Source organism: Silene latifolia, chromosome X, assembly GCF_048544455.1.
Source record: "Silene latifolia isolate original U9 population chromosome X, ASM4854445v1, whole genome shotgun sequence".
Classification (NCBI taxonomy): domain Eukaryota; kingdom Viridiplantae; phylum Streptophyta; class Magnoliopsida; order Caryophyllales; family Caryophyllaceae; genus Silene; species Silene latifolia.
The window spans coordinates 174,565,065-174,582,895 of record NC_133537.1 but is presented as its reverse complement, the minus strand read 5'-3'; the positions used below and the strand labels follow the sequence as shown (position 1 = coordinate 174,582,895).

The following is a 17,831-nucleotide window of genomic DNA, read 5'->3' as shown; positions in this document are numbered from 1 at the left end:
ATGCAATTTAGTTGAGCAATGGGATGTTTTTGTGACGAAAATGCAAAGGTTAGATTATTATTGTTTAAGTTGAAAGGTTGAGTTATTTTTAGAAGACATGACAAAGGTTGGGTTATTTTCGTTAAATTTGCCTTATTAAAAAATTTTCTTATATTGCCACTATATAACTATTTGGTGAAGCATTAATACCCCTTTTATTCCTAATAACTTCCAATTTGGATTCTCCCCATTTCTCTCTCCATTTCCTCTCTAATACACCTATATTATATTATATATCTCATTTTCATTCATTTACTTTTTTCTACTCAAATATATTTACAAACATTCAATCTATTTAGAATTAGATCCGATCATTTAAAGGTAATGACCTCCATTCAAAAGAAATGGAGAGTATAACTCAATAACGTTCACCTTTTCTTTTAGCACAAGAAGATTAAGGAAAATATACTAATCCACATACAATTAAATTTGAAATACACAAAATTTTCTAAAAAGGGAAATAGAAAAGTAATTCGAATAATTCGAAAAAGGAATTGGAGAAAGTTTAATAAGAATGGGAAAGAGTATAATTGAAAGACGGAAGTGAAATGGATGAAACGTAGAAGTATCGAATAAGAAGAGAGCACGTCATCGTGAAACAACTCATGTTCCAATGAGCTAGTTACACTGTTCCATGTTTGTATTATATTATTATTAATTTCCCCAAATATTCAATCTGTGTCTCCATCTCCTCTTCTCTCCATCTAAATATTCTGCGAGGTATCCTCGGAGAAATCATCAAGAGAGGAGGGAGGGAGGGAGGGAGACGTAACCAATTAGGGCAAAAACCATGATTTGGTGCAAATTAATAGTAATAGTAATAATAATAATAATAGGATTGATAGAGACATTGGAATCCCTGAGATTCGATCTACAATCAGGACACACGAAATGCATATCAGAAGACGTGAAGAGCAATTCTATGAGCGTCGGTAAATATCACGTCGTCAATCCCAATGAAGGAACAGGAACAGCCTTGCCCGACACCCACAAACTGACTGTTCGGGTGACGTCGCCGTATGGGAGTAATTATCATTCGGCTGATAAGGTGGAGGCAGGACATTACGCATTTACAGCGGTCGAAGCCGGGGATTACATGGCCTGTTTTTGGAGTGAGGATCATAATCCACCAACCACTGTTACTGTTGATTTTGATTGGAAGACTGGTGTTGCTGCTAAGGATTGGGGAGCTGTTGCTAAAAAGGGCTCCATTGATGTAACTATTCTTTCTTACTCTACTTCTCTTTTCTACCATTTCTTTCTTCATATTCTTATTTGTCTTCTTTAGTTGTCAACCTGACCTCACCTGACTTGACCTGCGGGAGATTTGACCAGATGTGCTTCCATGTAAAGGCCTCTATCGAGCAATTAGATTAGATTAGATTAGATTAGATTAGATTAGATTAGATAGAGGAGTCCTTGAATTAATGATATTCACACTCTCCCTCCTTCCCGGTCATTTGTTTACCTTCAGTTTTGGCATAAAGATCAATGAAAGGGGAGGGGGGCAATTATTAGACGACAAATGGACCAAATTGAGTGTGGAGGATCAAATTACCCATCAAAGACATTCCTAAAATACAAAGGTAAACAATTGACTCAGACACCCTAAAATGAAATAGGTAAACAACTTACAGGGACGGAGGGAGTATTAAGTAGTCTCAGTATGAGGAAGTCTCTCTCGCACCAAAACTACTAAAACAAATATCATCACAGGAGCTGCAAAATTGTCACCTAATACGTGGTGGCTAGTCTGGCAACTACTCTTGCTAAGATCTGAGAGGAGAAGCCATTCTAGCTCTCAGTTTTTTACCCTTGGAAAACGGGTGAAAGATTTGTTCGTTGGAATATGATGCAGGAAATAGAATCCCATTTCTATACCTTGTGCTTCTGCTACTGATTTATTCTAATCATGTAGCATATCTGAACCAACAACAATTGTTTTGGGGATTGAGTGTTCTAAGAGGCTTTACATAATTTACCCACTAGCATCGTTATTCAGTTAATTTTTATTTTTCAACCTTAAACAAAAAAGGCTCTTGTAGCTGAAGCATGAAGCTGGTCAATCATGATTCCAAAATTTGGGTCTCTTACACTTCGTGCTGTACACCTCAGTTGGAAACAGAAACTTGTTTCTGAATTTATTTTCCTCTAGTGGTAGTATGACATGTACAGCAACGAGGTATTTTATGTTGATTTTGTAATTTGCCACTTCATATTACAAACAATTCACCTTCTAGTGGCGATTGCTATTTTTTTTAGTTGACTTGTTACTGCTAGTCTCTATCAAGGGGGTGTAATACCAGTGGTTGTGCTTTATAGTGGAGGGGAAGAGAGAGGTAGGTTTGAACTTCATATTTCCAAAGGTTAAGGGTAATTGTTAGGGGCACCTATGTTGCTCGGACTCGGTTAGAAGTATCCGACACAGGTGCGTGTCCAAGTGTCAGATTCGTCTATATTATGCAAAAAAAATCGTGTTTTTGGTCTAAAATGAAGTGTCCAAGTGTCTTACCCATGTCCGAGTGTCGAGTGTCCGACACGGGTACGCAAGCTAATAATGAAGAGTCCGAGCAACATAAGTTAGGGCATCTATGTCCTATAGGGGAAACTTTCATGTGAAATGCGTGTACACATGGTATATAAATCTGGCATTGGTCGCAGATAATTTAATGGACGAGAAAGCTCGGCGTTAGGAATGTCACTCATGTAATGTAATTGGTCGCGTCCTGTATGGCCATATCAGTGATTTAAGTGCAAGACGACTTCCTAAAATCTGAAATTTGAGTTAATTTCCCATGTTTTTAGCGTTTATTTTCTTTGAATGACATTTTCTTTAGCAAACAAATATGTTTCAGTAGTCTAGATTAAGTCATTGAAATATCAGTTCAATCACAAAGTTATTTTGAAATATCAGTTTATGGGCTGAAAGTTGAACCGACTTTGGAAGGGCTTTATGCAACAGGAAACAACATAACAATGGCGTGAAACACTTTTTGTAATAAGCGTTTTGTAACGTAACTAGAGCATTTTATACCATGTGAGTTGGTCATTACGAATTATTCAGAATAGAGTCACTATTCATGGTGATTAATCTATTAGCTTTGGAATTTAACTAGCTAAAACAAAATGGCTTTAAGGACCGTTTAATGTTTTTCCCTCATTATATAGCATATAGTTTGCAGGAGTCATTGAGGTATTGAGGTAATGTTGTTGTTGAGTCATGAGTGTAGCATACATTTTCCTTATTTATGTTATTTGACTGTAAAGGCTGTTTTTAAAATCTTATTCACCTTCTGTATGTAGGTTACACATAGTTAAGTTGTGTAATTTTGGGACGTAGTTGCTCTTTCATGGACGAGTTTGACTCTTTCCTGGACTTTTTGTCATAAGTTTTCCTAATACTACCCTTCTCAATAACAAATCCTTTCTTCTGTCTCTAAACCCTAATCAACTCCTAAAATCCTCCAATTATGAATCATAGCTCTCAAATTCAACAAGTAGTTACGTCTTTTGTCATTGCACCCCCCCAGTGAGTTCCATTGCAACAAAATGGTTAATTATATGATGTTTATGTGAATGGAAAGTTCGATAGTTCATGTTCATCTATATGGACATATCCATAGCTTTACTGCTTAACATCTACATTTTAGCTAACTCGGTGTCATCACTTTATTGTTCTGCTTTGTTCCCTTATTGATCCCATCATTCCCATCTGCTAATAAAGGTTCATTGGTTAGCAGTTTTAATTTATGTCTGACTCGTTCTATTTACTCGGTTAATTTGAGGATCAAAGACGTACGAAGGCTTGTATTATTGCATGTCTGCCCGCCTTTTTCTTCAATTGATTTAGTCATTATTGAAGGGGTTAGGTTGAAATGCCGGCGAGTGAGCAGACGGTGATGGCGATGGCGATGGCGGGTGGTACGGCGGCCGACGTGACAATGGTGATGGGGTGGCTGGTGGGCGACAATGATGAGGTGTGGTAGATGAGTCCGGTGGTGGAGGGAGTCACGGCCAACGGTGGCGGGGACCTAATTGGTGTTTTCTTTGTTTTTGTTTTTCGTAAATTGACAGGGTGAATGAGATGCAAAAATGAGAAGGGCAAAAGAGTCATTGACGTCCATGAAAGAGTAAAACTCGTCCATGAATGAGCACCACCCTTTTTGGGAATGAGGGTTAGGGGGTTAGGAATGAGAAATTAGGGAAAAACAATACTCCCTCCGTACCATACAAATGGTAACGTAGTAAAAAATGGGGTTTTTAAGAAAAGAGGGTAAAAGAAGGGGTAAAGACTAAAGAGGGAAGAAAATAGGTGGGGTATGTAATTGTGGATTTAATTGTGAGTTGATAGGTGGGGTATGTAGTGGCATTTTATGTAAATATCAAATGAGTATAAGGATAATTTGGTAATGTTGTGGGCCAAATAAGAAATGTTACCATTGGTGTGGTACGGCCGTATTAGGTAAGTGTTACCATTGGTCTGGTACGGAGGGAGTATTAAAATAGAGAGCATATTTGACTTGTGTTATGGGAATTCTGAAGTCTCATAGGGTGAAGAAGGGTGAGTTACCCTTATACGCAAGGGATTATCGCAAATGCATTACGAATTACGATTAATCATTGAGTAGGATGATAGCTTCTCTCTTGATGGGTAGTAATGACGGGAAGGATTTAAGTACCAAACGGTAGTGTACTACCTACAAACAAAAATTTACTTCAGTTTTTTTAACAGAGTGAAATCTGCTGAAGTATTTGGGGGAGTACACGTACAAAGATGAAGCTGTTGTCCTCATATAAGAGGTTGCTTCAATATTTTTATATTTATTTTTTTGTTAACAAACAAACTGAAAGAATGTATTTCTTTTGACCAGGTTATGGAGCTGGAATTGAAGAAACTGTTGGATACAATAAACTCCATTCATGAGGAAATGTTTTATCTTCGTGATAGGTGAACTTTCTCTTTCTCGCAGTAAAATGAAATGCGACATTGTAGAGCACCTTTAGCGCTATAACAAAAATTGCTATTTCTAACTTTTGTTATGGCCGATGGTGTTTTCAGAGAAGAAGAGATGCAAGCTTTGAACAGATCAACCAACTCTAGAATGTATTGGCTCAGCTTACTTTCCCTGTTTATTTGCTTGTCAGTGGCAGGCTTGCAAGTATGGCACTTAAAGACCTTTTTTGAGCGAAAAAAACTACTTTGAAATAGATCAACCTCTGAAGAGCTTTCACCTTTTGTACTGTAAAATTCGCTAGTCTTGCTCTCAGCAAAATGTCCTCGGATAGTCAATCGACAGTAACTTGTGCATTTTACACAATTACAATTGTCCCAATTCTCCGAAAAAATCTCAACGACCACATTGTACTGGGTTTTCTGACAAACTTCTAGCTCTCTAGTCTTTGAAAATTTCTTGGTGTTCATTGTACTGTCAAAAGCTATATACATTTATGAAAAATCACTGAAGTGTGAATTTTTAGACAGAACTCGAGATAATGAATGGAAGATTAATTAAGAGCAATAATCTGAAATCATGTTTCTTAGTTGCTAGGACAACACCCGAGACTGTGAAGACAATTTTGACAAAGGCACACGCCAATTTGATGAAAAAACCCAGAATCATAGAGAGAAAAACACTCCCACAAGACAAACTTGAAATGGTATATTTCCAAACCAGTCAAGTACAACATTTACAAACAACATTTACAAACGGCACCTGACCGAAAAATCTATTGAACAAGAATAATGCCATTTACAGTGAAAAGGGGTTTCAAAATTTCAGTACATGATCAGACACAAACCGAACCCTCAAGGTCGTGTAGGCTAGAATATGCAAGTCCTAGCTAAATATCAATATTGTCGAAATAATAAGAGGGTCCAAAAAACAGTTTTCCAAATCTTTCATATATACAAAGATTAGGGATTAGGCACGCTGTCAGGCTTGAAACAGTACCTTGACCCACAATGTGGTCAATGAAGCAGGCATACATCTTGAATCAAGAAAAGAAGTGCCAGTTATGATCTCCTAGAAGTTGTTCCTTTATTTTCTCAAGTCTCTTAAGTATGTCCAAGAAAGAAGGCCTCGTATTCGTATCAGCAGCCCAGCACTGTTCAACTAACCTGTAATGAGTGAACATTCATAGGCGGTGATTTGGTGTTACGTAAAATGTCGACTGACTTAGTTTATTCATTCCTCAAGTAATAAGATTTAACCAGGATCCAACATGTATAAGCTTTCTAACAAACAATAGGTTCACTCAGTTGGGAACTATCCCAACTTAATATAATGGGCAAGAAAATTCAGCACTAGAAAAGAAAAATGAACAAACTACCAGTATATTTGGGTGCAAACAGCCAAACAGGGTAAAAAATCTAGGAATAGTGAAGTAGTGAACATCCAACTTACTCTTTCAGTTCAGGGATAAATCCTTTGGATCCAAAGTTCGGCCGACGACCTTCTGATACACATTTTGCCGCCTCGTATGCTTCATAAGCCGCCATTGGAGGAGCTCCCTCAAGCATCTGAGAAGTTACAAACCATGATGAAGAAACCTGAACTGAATGACTAATTTAGCACTTAAGAATCACGATCTAAACTCACCTCATATAAAATCATGCCAAAAGAGAAAACATCAACTTTTTTGTCATATCTACGATGCCTAAAGACTTCAGGAGCCATATAACGGTCTGCTTTCACAAAGAAAATAAAAAAGAATTAAAACTGAATCCAACAATAATGATCACAGGTACACAACAGGATCTCATTTGGTTCAAAGCAAGATGGCTACTTACAGCTTCCAGTTTCACCAGTCATCTTGTAAACATCATGAGCATGTTGAACCCTAATGAGCTTGCTAAGTCCAAAGTCTCCAACTTTTAAGTGGTCCGCATTTGAGTTGACTAAAAGGACATTCCTGATAACAAGGCCAAAGTCATCCAGTAGTCAAACAAAATGGGTGTCAGAAACATCTATCCAAAGTTCAAACAATCGAATACAAATATGCTACACGCAACATGTTAGATTGTTGCAAGTCTAGATCCCTCGCCTCTCAGAGAGCATTTAACCCCTTCAAAAAACTTATTAAGAAAAGAAGTTAACTATGCACTAACCTTGGTTTTAGATCTCGGTGGATGATGACATTCGGCTCGGTATGAAGATAAGCCATTCCCCTGACAAACAAAAATCAGGCGCATGATTATCGAATTAGACACATTGAAGTTGAAATGATCTTTGGAGTAAACTAGCTGAGTAAAAGACACTAATCATGCAATCTGTTTCACCATTGAACCACACAAGAAGATAACACCAGTGACACATATTTAAGCGACTGGTGCCTAACGAAGCCATAATTTATTCACGCATATACATCAACCAACAAGCTTTACTTGCATCTGTCACCTGGGAAAAGAAAGCTAAAGGCTTCAGCAGCACTCCAAGTCTACAACCTTGCCTACTTACCAGTAAAGGCACTCAGTACCTTCCATCCTATCTTTGCAGTCACTAGCAGATAATTCGCTTGTACATCTTGTTATCAATAATCCTTAATTTTACCGTATCATTTTGCAACAACTGAACATAATTCTCAACCATGATCTAATAAATTAGCGGAACAGAACCACATTTAACTCCAGGATACCTTGCAATATCCATCGCAAAATTAACTGCCATCGCAGGACTAAGAGCTCCTTTTTCTTTAAGATATTGATGTAGATCACCCTATCATCGAAATAAGGATACTAATAAGAATAACGAACAATGTTCACATGCAAGCTATTTTGATGGAGAGAACCAAAATTCAGCTGAATGTGCAATCACACTTTACCCCTCGCAAAAACTCAGTGATCAACATCAAAGGCTTCTTCTCTGTAGCAGCTCCAAGAAATTGAACAATATTAGGGTGACGAAGCTTCACTAGCAAGTTGACTTCATGTCTGAAATCCTGACTAAAGAATAAATATTGGAGAAAATAATCAGGTGATAGTTTACACATGTTCACAAAACAATCCAAAGTTATTTACATCGTTTGCTGATCTATGAAACTAAATAAATATAATATGTTGCTCGGACTCGGTTAGAAGTATCCGACACGGGTGCATGTCCAAGTGTCGGATTCGTCTCTATTATGGAAAAAAATCGTTTTTTGGTCTAAAATAAAGTGTCCAAGTGTCTTACCCATGTCCGAGTGTCGAGTGTCCGACACGGGTACGCAAGGTAATTAGGAAGAGTCCAAGCAACATAAGAAATATTCACTATCTCTTAAGAATAGAGTTTCGGTATCTCAATAACTATTAACTCTTAAGTGTTGCTCTCACACATAATACTTTCTTTCACTACCTCTGTTTGGATGAAAGTGCTTGAAGGGAAAGGGAAGACGGCAATTCCCTTTGTTTGGTTATCAAAATGAATGAAGTCAAAGACTAATTATTATTTGGTTCTGGTTTATACCAGAGTAAAGCAAAATGACTCACTAAATTAGCTAAGCTTCTTTTTATAGTGAGGTAGCAGTCATTCAATCTAATTCTCGACACAATCACCATTTTGGGTCGATCATCTGAAACAGTCTCTCTATGTTGTTAACACAAGGGTAAGGTAGCTTACATTCGATCCCCTTACCCCCCTTACCCTGCACAATTTGCAGGAGCCTTGAGACACTGGGAAAATGTTGTTATTATTTGTGGGTTAGCAAAATGAAGTTAAAGGGATTTGGAGGTGAGGGAAAATGAATCCCTATATGTCCACCTTCACGGCAAATTAAAATTCCTCCAACATAGGAAAGATTTTGAGAAAAAAAAAAACTGAATTTGCTCCATTCATCTTCCCTTCCCTTCCCTCCCCTCCATCTCCTTCTCCTTCCCTTGCCTCCTCTATTTATATTCCCCCACACCCTAAGAAAGGTATGGTTTATATTTCTACAAATGTCTTCTAATTGTTTACTGGACATCTCTTAAATGTAAGCTAAAAACAAGCCTATTTCCTAGGGGTTTATGCTTTAAAGTATGATTCCGGATGTTAGAATTGACTTCTAAATGTCTGCTTTAACTGGAATTTCGCCAACATCTGATCCCCAATTCGGGGCCTAATCCTTGTTCTGGTTTAGTACAATTAGTCTAGCACCTTTCTGTTTAGGGCTTACTTAGGAGTTTAGGAGAGCGTGAGCGTGGAGAAGCTATCCGCGCTCTCTCGGCCATTCCACACACTGCCTAGCAGAGGCGTGGTTATCTGAAGTGGATTTATCTTTTGTCGTAGATGCCTAACTGGCTGCTCTAGTGACAAAACACCAATGAGTAATCACTACTATTAAAAGTTGTATTCTGAAAGCAAACAGGATTGGAACTCCTACTATTGAATATATCTAAAAGAGTAATGGGAAATGCTATACTAGGCTATCTTAAGGCTGTAGTTGATAAAATAATATTATCAAACAGTATGAACCATGTTTCATTTGAAGGATGATCTTACATAACAAGCTTATCATCTGAAAGAGATGGAAGTATGCGTTTGACTGCAACTGGAGTTCCCCGCCAATGTACCTTCAAAATTTCACCAAATGACCCCTGCAAAGATTGGGTATTACCAAAGCCATATATTAAAAGAAATAGTCCAACAACTGCCCAGACAAAAATTAGTCACTTCAGTCACGAACACAGAAAACAGCAACGGAGTAAATGGCATGATCGAAAGACGAAATCAACAAGACTGCACAAACAACCAGATAGTCGAAACGCTCAAATGATTAATTGCTTCCCGTGGGTAACTTAATCCCACCAAAGGACCCAACCATTTATTTACTTTTCCTTTTCAGAAAACTCTTAGCCCGATATTTGCTTGTCATGGAGGTTAAAATCATTAAACTCATATGTTACCTACTGTATCATTATTCTGATCACTATGATTCAATGAGGGACTTAGAAGAAATAACAGTTTGGAAAACATAATTTCTAATCAGAAATTATTAGGGAAATAACAGTTTGGAGAACATAATTTCTAATCAGAAATTATTAGGAATGAGTATCACACCTTTCCAATCATTGCGGAGCTAGAAAAGTCCAGCTCAGATGGATTTATTTCCCAATCACCTTTGTTTGAAAGAGGAGGGGACACAGCTTTTGGTTCAAAATGGCTTCCATTTTGCCCCTGCAAAGAAAATACGTTATTCAAAATATACGCAGAAGTTATATCAATACGATGCATACGCAGCATGGGCGTATCTACAGGGGTGCAGTGGGTGCATCTGCACCCCCCATTCATCCAGGATAAAATTATAATGATAGGCAGAAATACCCTTCAGCTGTTTGTGGTGCAGTGGCAAATAGTAGAAAAGTGTTGTATGTCGCGTGTTCGAGTCCCACCGCTGTAATTTTGCTTCTTTTTTAACTTTTTGCTTATTCTTTTGTTTTGGTTCTTTCAATTTTCAAATTTGAGATTGCCTCCACCTTTTTCCTTTTTTTTTTCTCCAAAACTCAAATGGGAGAGTATGAATTCATCCAGGATAAAATTATAATGATAGGCAGAAATACCCTTCAGCTGTTTGTGGTGCAGTGGCAAATAGTAGAAAAGTGTTGTATGTCGCGTGTTCGAGTCCCACCGCTGTAATTTTGCTTCTTTTTTAACTTTTTGCTTATTCTTTTGTTTTGGTTCTTTCAATTTTCAAATTTGAGACTGCCTCCACCTTTTTCCTTTTTTTTTTTCTCCAAAACTCAAATGGGAGAATATGAATTATATTTAACATCATTAATTTGACTCCACGAGTTATACTCATTACCACAATTTATTCGTAGTACCAAAAATTATTATTGATGTTTTTAACATTTTTAGTGCAAGTTTCTGTCGCTAGCTCATAATTCGTAAGCGCAGCCCCCATGAACAAATCCTAGATACGCCACTGATACGCAGACATATCAGAAATACAAACTGAAATGAAGTTGTATGTAGCAGCACACGAGAACACATTTACAAGTTAAGGTTCAAGGCCATTCCTCAAGCAACATATGTATTCATTCCACCGAAGTGACAAACTCTCAAAACTTTACCATATTTTTTGGATTATTAGTTATTGACGTCAATGAGGTGGGCGAATGTCATGCAAAAGACGACCAAGGCCACATTCTCACAGCTGACAAATCCCCTATTTACTAAATGAATAGGTGAAACTCTTATTTTTCCCGCCTAAACAATATATCCTAAAATAAAATGTAGTATTTTTATCATATAGTATCTCACAATCTTTTAATGGTACAATCTTTTAATAAATTTAATATTTAAAACATTCTATATTATTTCACATTATACATAAATTTATCTCCATTATCATATGATAATAAAAAACTGCATATTTTTTTTAAAAAAAATTGTACATAAAAATTCATTGACTTTTAATGATAAGAAGTTGGACAAAAAATGTTAATAGTAAAAATATTTTAAAAATAACATCATTAATTTCTCGGTAAAAAGAAAACTTTCATTAAAATATTCATTTCATGACTTTTTACAATTTTAATTTTTATTGCTCAAATTAAATAAAGTGATGAGAAACATAAAAAATAAGTGAATTATCAATTTAAAATCCATAAATAATACGGAGTACACTAAAAAGTAACACAAAAACTCCGAAGAGACGGTTTCTCAAAAGCGTTATTGAGAGACCTCTCACATGATGGGGTGAGGGACACACGGAATTTCTTTTTTCCCTATTATGTCTCCCACTAAATTAGTGGGAGACGGTCTCTCATAAGACCCACTGAGTAAGTAAAATTTTATAAATACCGTGCATATATTGCACGGGATCTAAACTAGTTTATATTATATTTTTTGAAAAGTCACAGACTCGAAAGATGATAAAAAACTGTTACAATGAATCGAATTAGTGAATGGCTGAATATTTAAACAAGACCATATTCTTAAAGGTTCATCATATTCTCTATTGCCTGCAACTACACTTTTTCACCTGCTAGTTGGACTTTCTTTTGACAGTCATTACGGAGGATATTAGGGTACCCCAAGTCTCTGACCAACACAAATAAATACATCAGATTACCTTATTACCTATGGCCTCTGGTAAATGACAATGCAGAGCAGTCACAAACTTTAGAGTTCAACAACTCAATCAGGTGTGTCACTCAAATCTAAATTATTTATGTCAATGAAAAAAGAATATACATGAAAAAATGCCTAACTTTTTCTTGCCAAGACTACAAGTTCTGATATATGAGAAAGCTTCCTGCCCAACTTTTTCTTGCCAAAAAAAAAGAAAAAAGGCCTAACGACCATTTCTAAAGGAAATACAACACATTAAACCCTCCGGACTTGTTTGGATGGATCGATTTGGAGGGACAGGGAGGGATACAAATTCCCTTTTTTTGCTTAGAAACTAGGAGGCTTCAAGACAAATAAAAAACCCTCAATCATAGGAAACATGTGGACGGAAACCTCCCTTGCGTCATTCCTCCTCCCCTCCCCTCCCCTTTCCTCCCTTTCTCTTCCTTCTATCCCCTTCCCTGCTCAAATGTTATCCAAACACAAACATTAACGAGAAAGATGAGTTCAAGACTACAAGCTCATTAAAGTGAAAGAAACGTGGTCCATGTGATTGATGACAAACACACAGCATAATTTGACCAACTTATTAAGTATGAGACAGCACCAATACATACTCCAACAGAAAAATTTGAATCAAAAAGTCAACGAGATAATGAAACAAAGTTGAGCAAAGACACTGCTTCAGTCACGAATAACTTACGTAAGACAAGCCGCCACAAGACTTCAATAGTTCAATCATTTCATGTTTTTTTGCTCCTTCTGCATCAGCTAGAGGCTGTCACATAGTGAAGGTACACCATAAATTACAGTACAATTCAGCTGGTATATGAACCAGTTGCAATGCAAGAACAGCGTGAACACAACAATTAACCTTACATGTACATGAAAGGCAAATAAGGCCGATTTTTTTTCTTTTGTTTTAAAGTTGTTTACCAATATATTTAACGGTTTGGCGGTCCCTTGAAACTATTTCTCACCAATGGTGGGTCTACGTCATCACTTTTTGAGATTTGAGGAAAGTGCTTTGGTATTTGTCTTTTTTTTTTCTTTCAAAATTTCACATAGGCCTAGAGGCGCCACCTGAAGTGATGGCTTTACCCTCTCAAATCTCAAAAGATGATGACATTGATACATTGATGATAATTTGTTTCAAGTGAGCGCCAAAATGATAAATAGTTTAGTAAATAACATTAAAATCAAAAAAAGAATTCTAAAAGGCCTTACACATGCGGTCAAGATACTCAAAACAATACCCCAAACTACGATTAGTACGATAAGATGCGAGTGCAAGATCCTAACACTATTTTGTGCTTTCTTCAATCACCTTCCTCCAAGTTTTTTTTTCTACCCCTTGTTATTTGACTCTTAGTTCCCCAATCGTAAGATTCGTAAATGGGACCTCAATTGATTTCGGCTTCACATGCCAAACCACCTTTAACGCAATCGATACTTGATCATCAAATTATTTGGAACGGTTCTCTTTGAAAAGTGGAGCATTCAAGTCAGCAAAAATGTAATTGGTGGTTATATTCCTTATACAACAAATGAGGAAATTAAAACAATATGTCCATAGTAAAACAATTAAAATATCCATGAGCAGTTAGATCGACCAGTAAGGATTGTTCTAGCTTAACCAAGGGTCCGGGTTCAAGTTCTATGAATGCGAGCTTTACTAGAATACTAGATCGTACCAGCCACCAGGCATGAATCTTGACTAAACCGGATGGTATACACGCAAAACAAAAAGGAAGAAAGAAAGAAAGAATACGGTATTTCTCCAGCGATCTAGAGCGTTGACATCAGCATGAAAGTTGATTAAGCAGTTGGCAACATCAATCCAGCCATGGATGGAGGCAACGTGGAGAGGAGTACGGCTATCATAATCCTTAGCGTTGACTAAACTGCTATCTTCCTCGAGAAGCTTTCGGACAGCTACGAAGTCGTTTTGGTGGGCGTGCCATAGTATCGCCGACGTCTTGCTCACTCTCGCCCTATCCTTCTTCTTTTCAATGTGCGCCGGAGAAGACGTCATCGCCTCCACAGCCGCCGAGCTTTCGCTACTAGCGTAGTTTTCCGGCGATGTATCCTCCGCGTCACTCATTGAATTGAATCGAATTGGTGGGGGAAAAGTCGGAGTAGAGGAAAAGGAAAAGAAAAAGGAAAAGAGGGCGCGCAGAAGGGTTGTGTGATTGTATCTGCCCGTTGTTCCGTTTCTTCCGTTTTCGTACTTTGTCAATTACGTTTCGGAACTTGTGACTTCTGGGAGGGAACTAGTCAAATGTTTATCCAGTTTATTTGGGTCAATTTTGGACATTCATTTTTTATAGCGAAAAGGCCGTGAATAGAATTCTCTACAGAGTCTATAACATCGTGATATGTGACAACTATGGGAATTAAGATAAAATCTTTTTCAATTTTTATTTTGGAAAAGATAGCAAATCAACCCCATAAGTTTGATACTATGTAATAAAGTCAAATTGTGTCGGGTTAATTAAGGGGTCGTTTGGTTGCCACTTAAAAAACATAGGCATTGGAAAATCCCATTATTTTGAAAAACATGGGTTGTTTGGTTGCTGAAATTTTGGAAAATGTAGGAATTAGAAACTTCTCGGAACTTCCAACGCCATACGATATAGGAAGTTCTTACCTACTCTTTCATTGGTCATTGGGAAGTTCCTGTGAATTTAATTCCTACATGAAGAACAAAAACTTTTCCAAATTCACCCGAATTGGATGAGGGAACTTAATTCCCATGAATTGCATATTCCTAGGAAAATTAAGTTCCTTGATCAACCAAACAACCCTTAAGTTGTTTTAGTTAAATAAACTTGTTAAAATATCCGGTTTTGAGCATGAATCATTGTATATGCCTCCCGTTTTGGTCGTAACTTTGGTTAACTGCAATTGTCTTTGGCTTATATGTCTTGAGGTTTGCGTAAGTGTATTATGTTGGTGACTTGAGGAGAAGAAATCATTTTGCCAAAACTAAGTCAGAGATCGAGATATAGACAAGTCAAAGTCAAGGGGTCAAACCCGAGCCATGGTCAACCAAGGTGAAGAAGGAGAGCCAAAGGTAAGCTAAGGGAATAAGTACAAAGTCAAGAGAAACAAGCAAAAGTAAGAATTGAAGCCTTGACATGCACAAACAAGAGTCAAAATGAAAAATTGAAAACTCAGTTTCACAAGGGTAACTTCAAACGAGTATATCTCGAGTTATAGAGGTCTTATCGACGCAAGGCCAAATGGAGATGAAATCTTATGTTCTTAAATTTCCAACGGTAGGTCACACGCCTGATTCGAACAAGAAACTAGGGACATATTGTAATACCCCGTATTTTAGGACTTGGTCAATGGGTTAGTCAACGGTGGAAATGTAAAAATGTGATTTATAAATTATATTTCAAAACATGTTTTATTATATTAATTAAATAAATAAATATGTTGTAAGACGGAATAAAATAATTAATTAATGGTTGAGTCGGGATTTTGGCATAAGCCGAGTATGGGTCGTGTAATATGGCGTGTTTACTAAGTTTAATACTATTGCTGCTACTACTACTACTACTACTACAACAACAACAACAACAACAACTAACAACAACAACAACAACAACAACAACAACAACAACAACAACAACAACAACAATAGACTTAGTCGCGAGGATTGAGGACCTGCAATGTGAGTTGCTTCTGCTTAGACCTTGTACTGGTATTTCTAAGCTCTATTTCTCTCTTCGTACTTGCTCCTCCCGTGTGTTTGGTTCGGTCCATCTTCCTTTCGATGTCGCCCTTCGTTCTAGCATGGAACGTATTGTCACCGCGTCTGGACCTGGTTTTGGGGATTGGCAGTGGCGTCTTGCTACATTCCCTTTTCATCTTGATGGGCTTGGTGTTTATGCTGCGGGAGATGTTTTACACTATGCTTTTCTGGTGTCCCGTTTGCAGTCTGCAGATTTGCAGGCTAAGCTCCTACGGCCTTCTGGTATTGTAAATGTTGGTCCTACTTTTGACGATGCCTTGCGGGTGTTTTCTGAGACTACAGGTTCTACTTTTTTACGTGATCCTAGTGAAATCGTTGCCCCTAAACTTATGAAGAAATTGGCAGATATATAATTCGCGACGGTTGTTGCTGCTTCAGAATCTGTTTTCGCTTTGACACCGTTGTAGATACCCAGTATCTACTGAGACTCCAACAAACACCCGAAGATTATCGGACTACAACATGCTTAGGAATCGCAGAGTTTGATCGACAGTTTGTGTACAACTTTACGTCGAAAAACTTAAAACGATTTCGAAAATAAAACAATTCAAAACTTTTCAAAAGTACCTGGAGTGTTTAATGCATGACGATGGGGTCGCAATGACACTAACTAGAGTCAAAACCGACCCCGGACCAAAAACCGACTCAAAATTCAAATCCCGACTCCAACAACTAGTACCGAGTCAAACACAAAAAACAAACCATTCAAATGCTTCTATGTTAAGATTTCTCGGAATCTTACATAGTCAAGTACCAAACATGTTCATCCAAATCCTAGGATAGAACAAATCATGATTGCATTCGTGTGATAGTGACAAGACACCTCGAAGACGTGCTACATGGCTCGCGCCTCTTTGCGCAGCCTAGGTGGCCACGTCGCTCAAAACTCACACAACCACTCATTTTCCTATAAATACCCCTTAAATGCCACCACGTGAGAGTTACGCGAGTGTCCGCTCCCTCTTTTCTCACTTAAAATTCTAGACTCGACTTCTCAAGTCACAATCCGACACGTGTTTACGACCTACCGATCGTAAACACAAGCCTTACACATTGTTTGGTACCGTCATCGTGCATTAAATCACTTGACCGACCATCTAGACCACTACACCATCACTAAACTTAACAAAACACTCTTTTTACTTACCAAAACGGTTTTAAACCGAGTTTTCCGACCAAACGAGTTGATACACTTACGTCGATTTCTCGCCATAAGCCTAGCATGTAAGTATGAGGGTGTAAAAAAATCTTCTTTTATCATGTTTTCATATGTTTCATGACTATAACATGCTAAATCATGCATAACATGGTCCAAAACATGGAAGAATGAGCCAAAACCGGATTTTTGGTTGAGGCAGAGGCTACTTACGTAGCACACAGGCTCGCGCCTAAAGCAGCCTGCCTCACCCTTAAATCCAAACCGTGTTTGGTCTCTTCATGTCCTTTATTTTCATTTCATATTCGTAATCGGTTTTTACCATTTCAAGTATTTTCAAACCATTTTTACAAGTTTTTAACCATAAAACATTTTTCACCCTTGGTTCCTAATACCATGACGGTTTAATCCGTGTTTCGGTGATAATATTTGGTTAATTACATTTTAAAAGGTACTTTAAAGCCTTTTATTTCATTTCTTTACATTTGGAGGGTATTTTAAAGCCTTTCATCATTTCTTTACATTTTCAAAACAAATGCATTAGTCACCAATACAAAGTCATCCTTGGTTCCACATACCATGTCGGGTTTTAGCCCGAGTACGATGATGAATATCGACTAATTATATTCAAATGAACTTAAAACAATTAGTTCATAATCATTTTCAAAACTATTCATGTCAAGCTTACAAAATTGAACCCGACATCGAATATTGTCAAAACAATGACGATATCAAGTCTCGTTCTTCAAATCAACACAAAGGCGGCCTAAACGACCTTTTCAAACCAAAACAGGTTCAAACACCCATTCTTCAAAACATTTGACAAACTTTTTCAATAGTC

General features: G+C 37.4%; 2 protein-coding genes across 2 annotated transcripts; one reads left to right on the top strand and one right to left on the bottom strand.

The window, feature by feature from the left end:
• The first annotated feature begins 589 nt into the window (after nucleotides 1-589).
• LOC141623714 (transmembrane emp24 domain-containing protein p24delta9-like) lies at nucleotides 590-5,523 on the top strand. The gene is made up of 3 exons (XM_074439870.1): nucleotides 590-1,255; nucleotides 4,911-4,987; nucleotides 5,099-5,523. The coding sequence occupies exons 1-3, from the start codon at nucleotides 830-832 to the stop codon at nucleotides 5,241-5,243; spliced, it is 648 nt and encodes a 215-aa protein (XP_074295971.1). The 5' UTR covers nucleotides 590-829; the 3' UTR covers nucleotides 5,244-5,523.
• A 158-nt stretch (nucleotides 5,524-5,681) lies between these two features.
• Nucleotides 5,682-14,369, bottom strand: LOC141623713 (serine/threonine-protein kinase VIK-like). Its single transcript, XM_074439869.1, has 11 exons — nucleotides 13,843-14,369; nucleotides 12,775-12,849; nucleotides 10,056-10,172; nucleotides 9,498-9,592; nucleotides 7,861-7,981; nucleotides 7,675-7,754; nucleotides 7,148-7,207; nucleotides 6,830-6,951; nucleotides 6,639-6,724; nucleotides 6,444-6,559; nucleotides 5,682-6,157 (listed from the first exon to the last, which is right to left on the bottom strand). Exons 1-11 carry the CDS (start codon nucleotides 14,173-14,175, stop codon nucleotides 6,034-6,036), a joined length of 1,329 nt encoding a protein of 442 aa, XP_074295970.1. The 5' UTR covers nucleotides 14,176-14,369; the 3' UTR covers nucleotides 5,682-6,033.
• Between the last annotated feature and the right edge of the window lie 3,462 nt (nucleotides 14,370-17,831).

Coding starts and splice junctions, on each gene's coding strand:
- LOC141623714 (XM_074439870.1), top strand. CDS start 830: ATGATTTGGTGCAAATTAATAGTAATAGTAATAATAATAATAATAGGA. Junction 1,256..4,910: donor CTAAAAAGGGCTCCATTGAT/GTAACTATTCTT, acceptor TCTTTTGACCAG/GTTATGGAGCTGGAATTGAA. Junction 4,988..5,098: donor ATGTTTTATCTTCGTGATAG/GTGAACTTTCTC, acceptor TGGTGTTTTCAG/AGAAGAAGAGATGCAAGCTT.
- LOC141623713 (XM_074439869.1), bottom strand. CDS start 14,175: ATGAGTGACGCGGAGGATACATCGCCGGAAAACTACGCTAGTAGCGAA. Junction 7,755..7,860: donor TCACTGAGTTTTTGCGAGGG/GTAAAGTGTGAT, acceptor TTTCGATGATAG/GGTGATCTACATCAATATCT. Junction 6,725..6,829: donor GACTGGTGAAACTGGAAGCT/GTAAGTAGCCAT, acceptor TTGTGAAAGCAG/ACCGTTATATGGCTCCTGAA.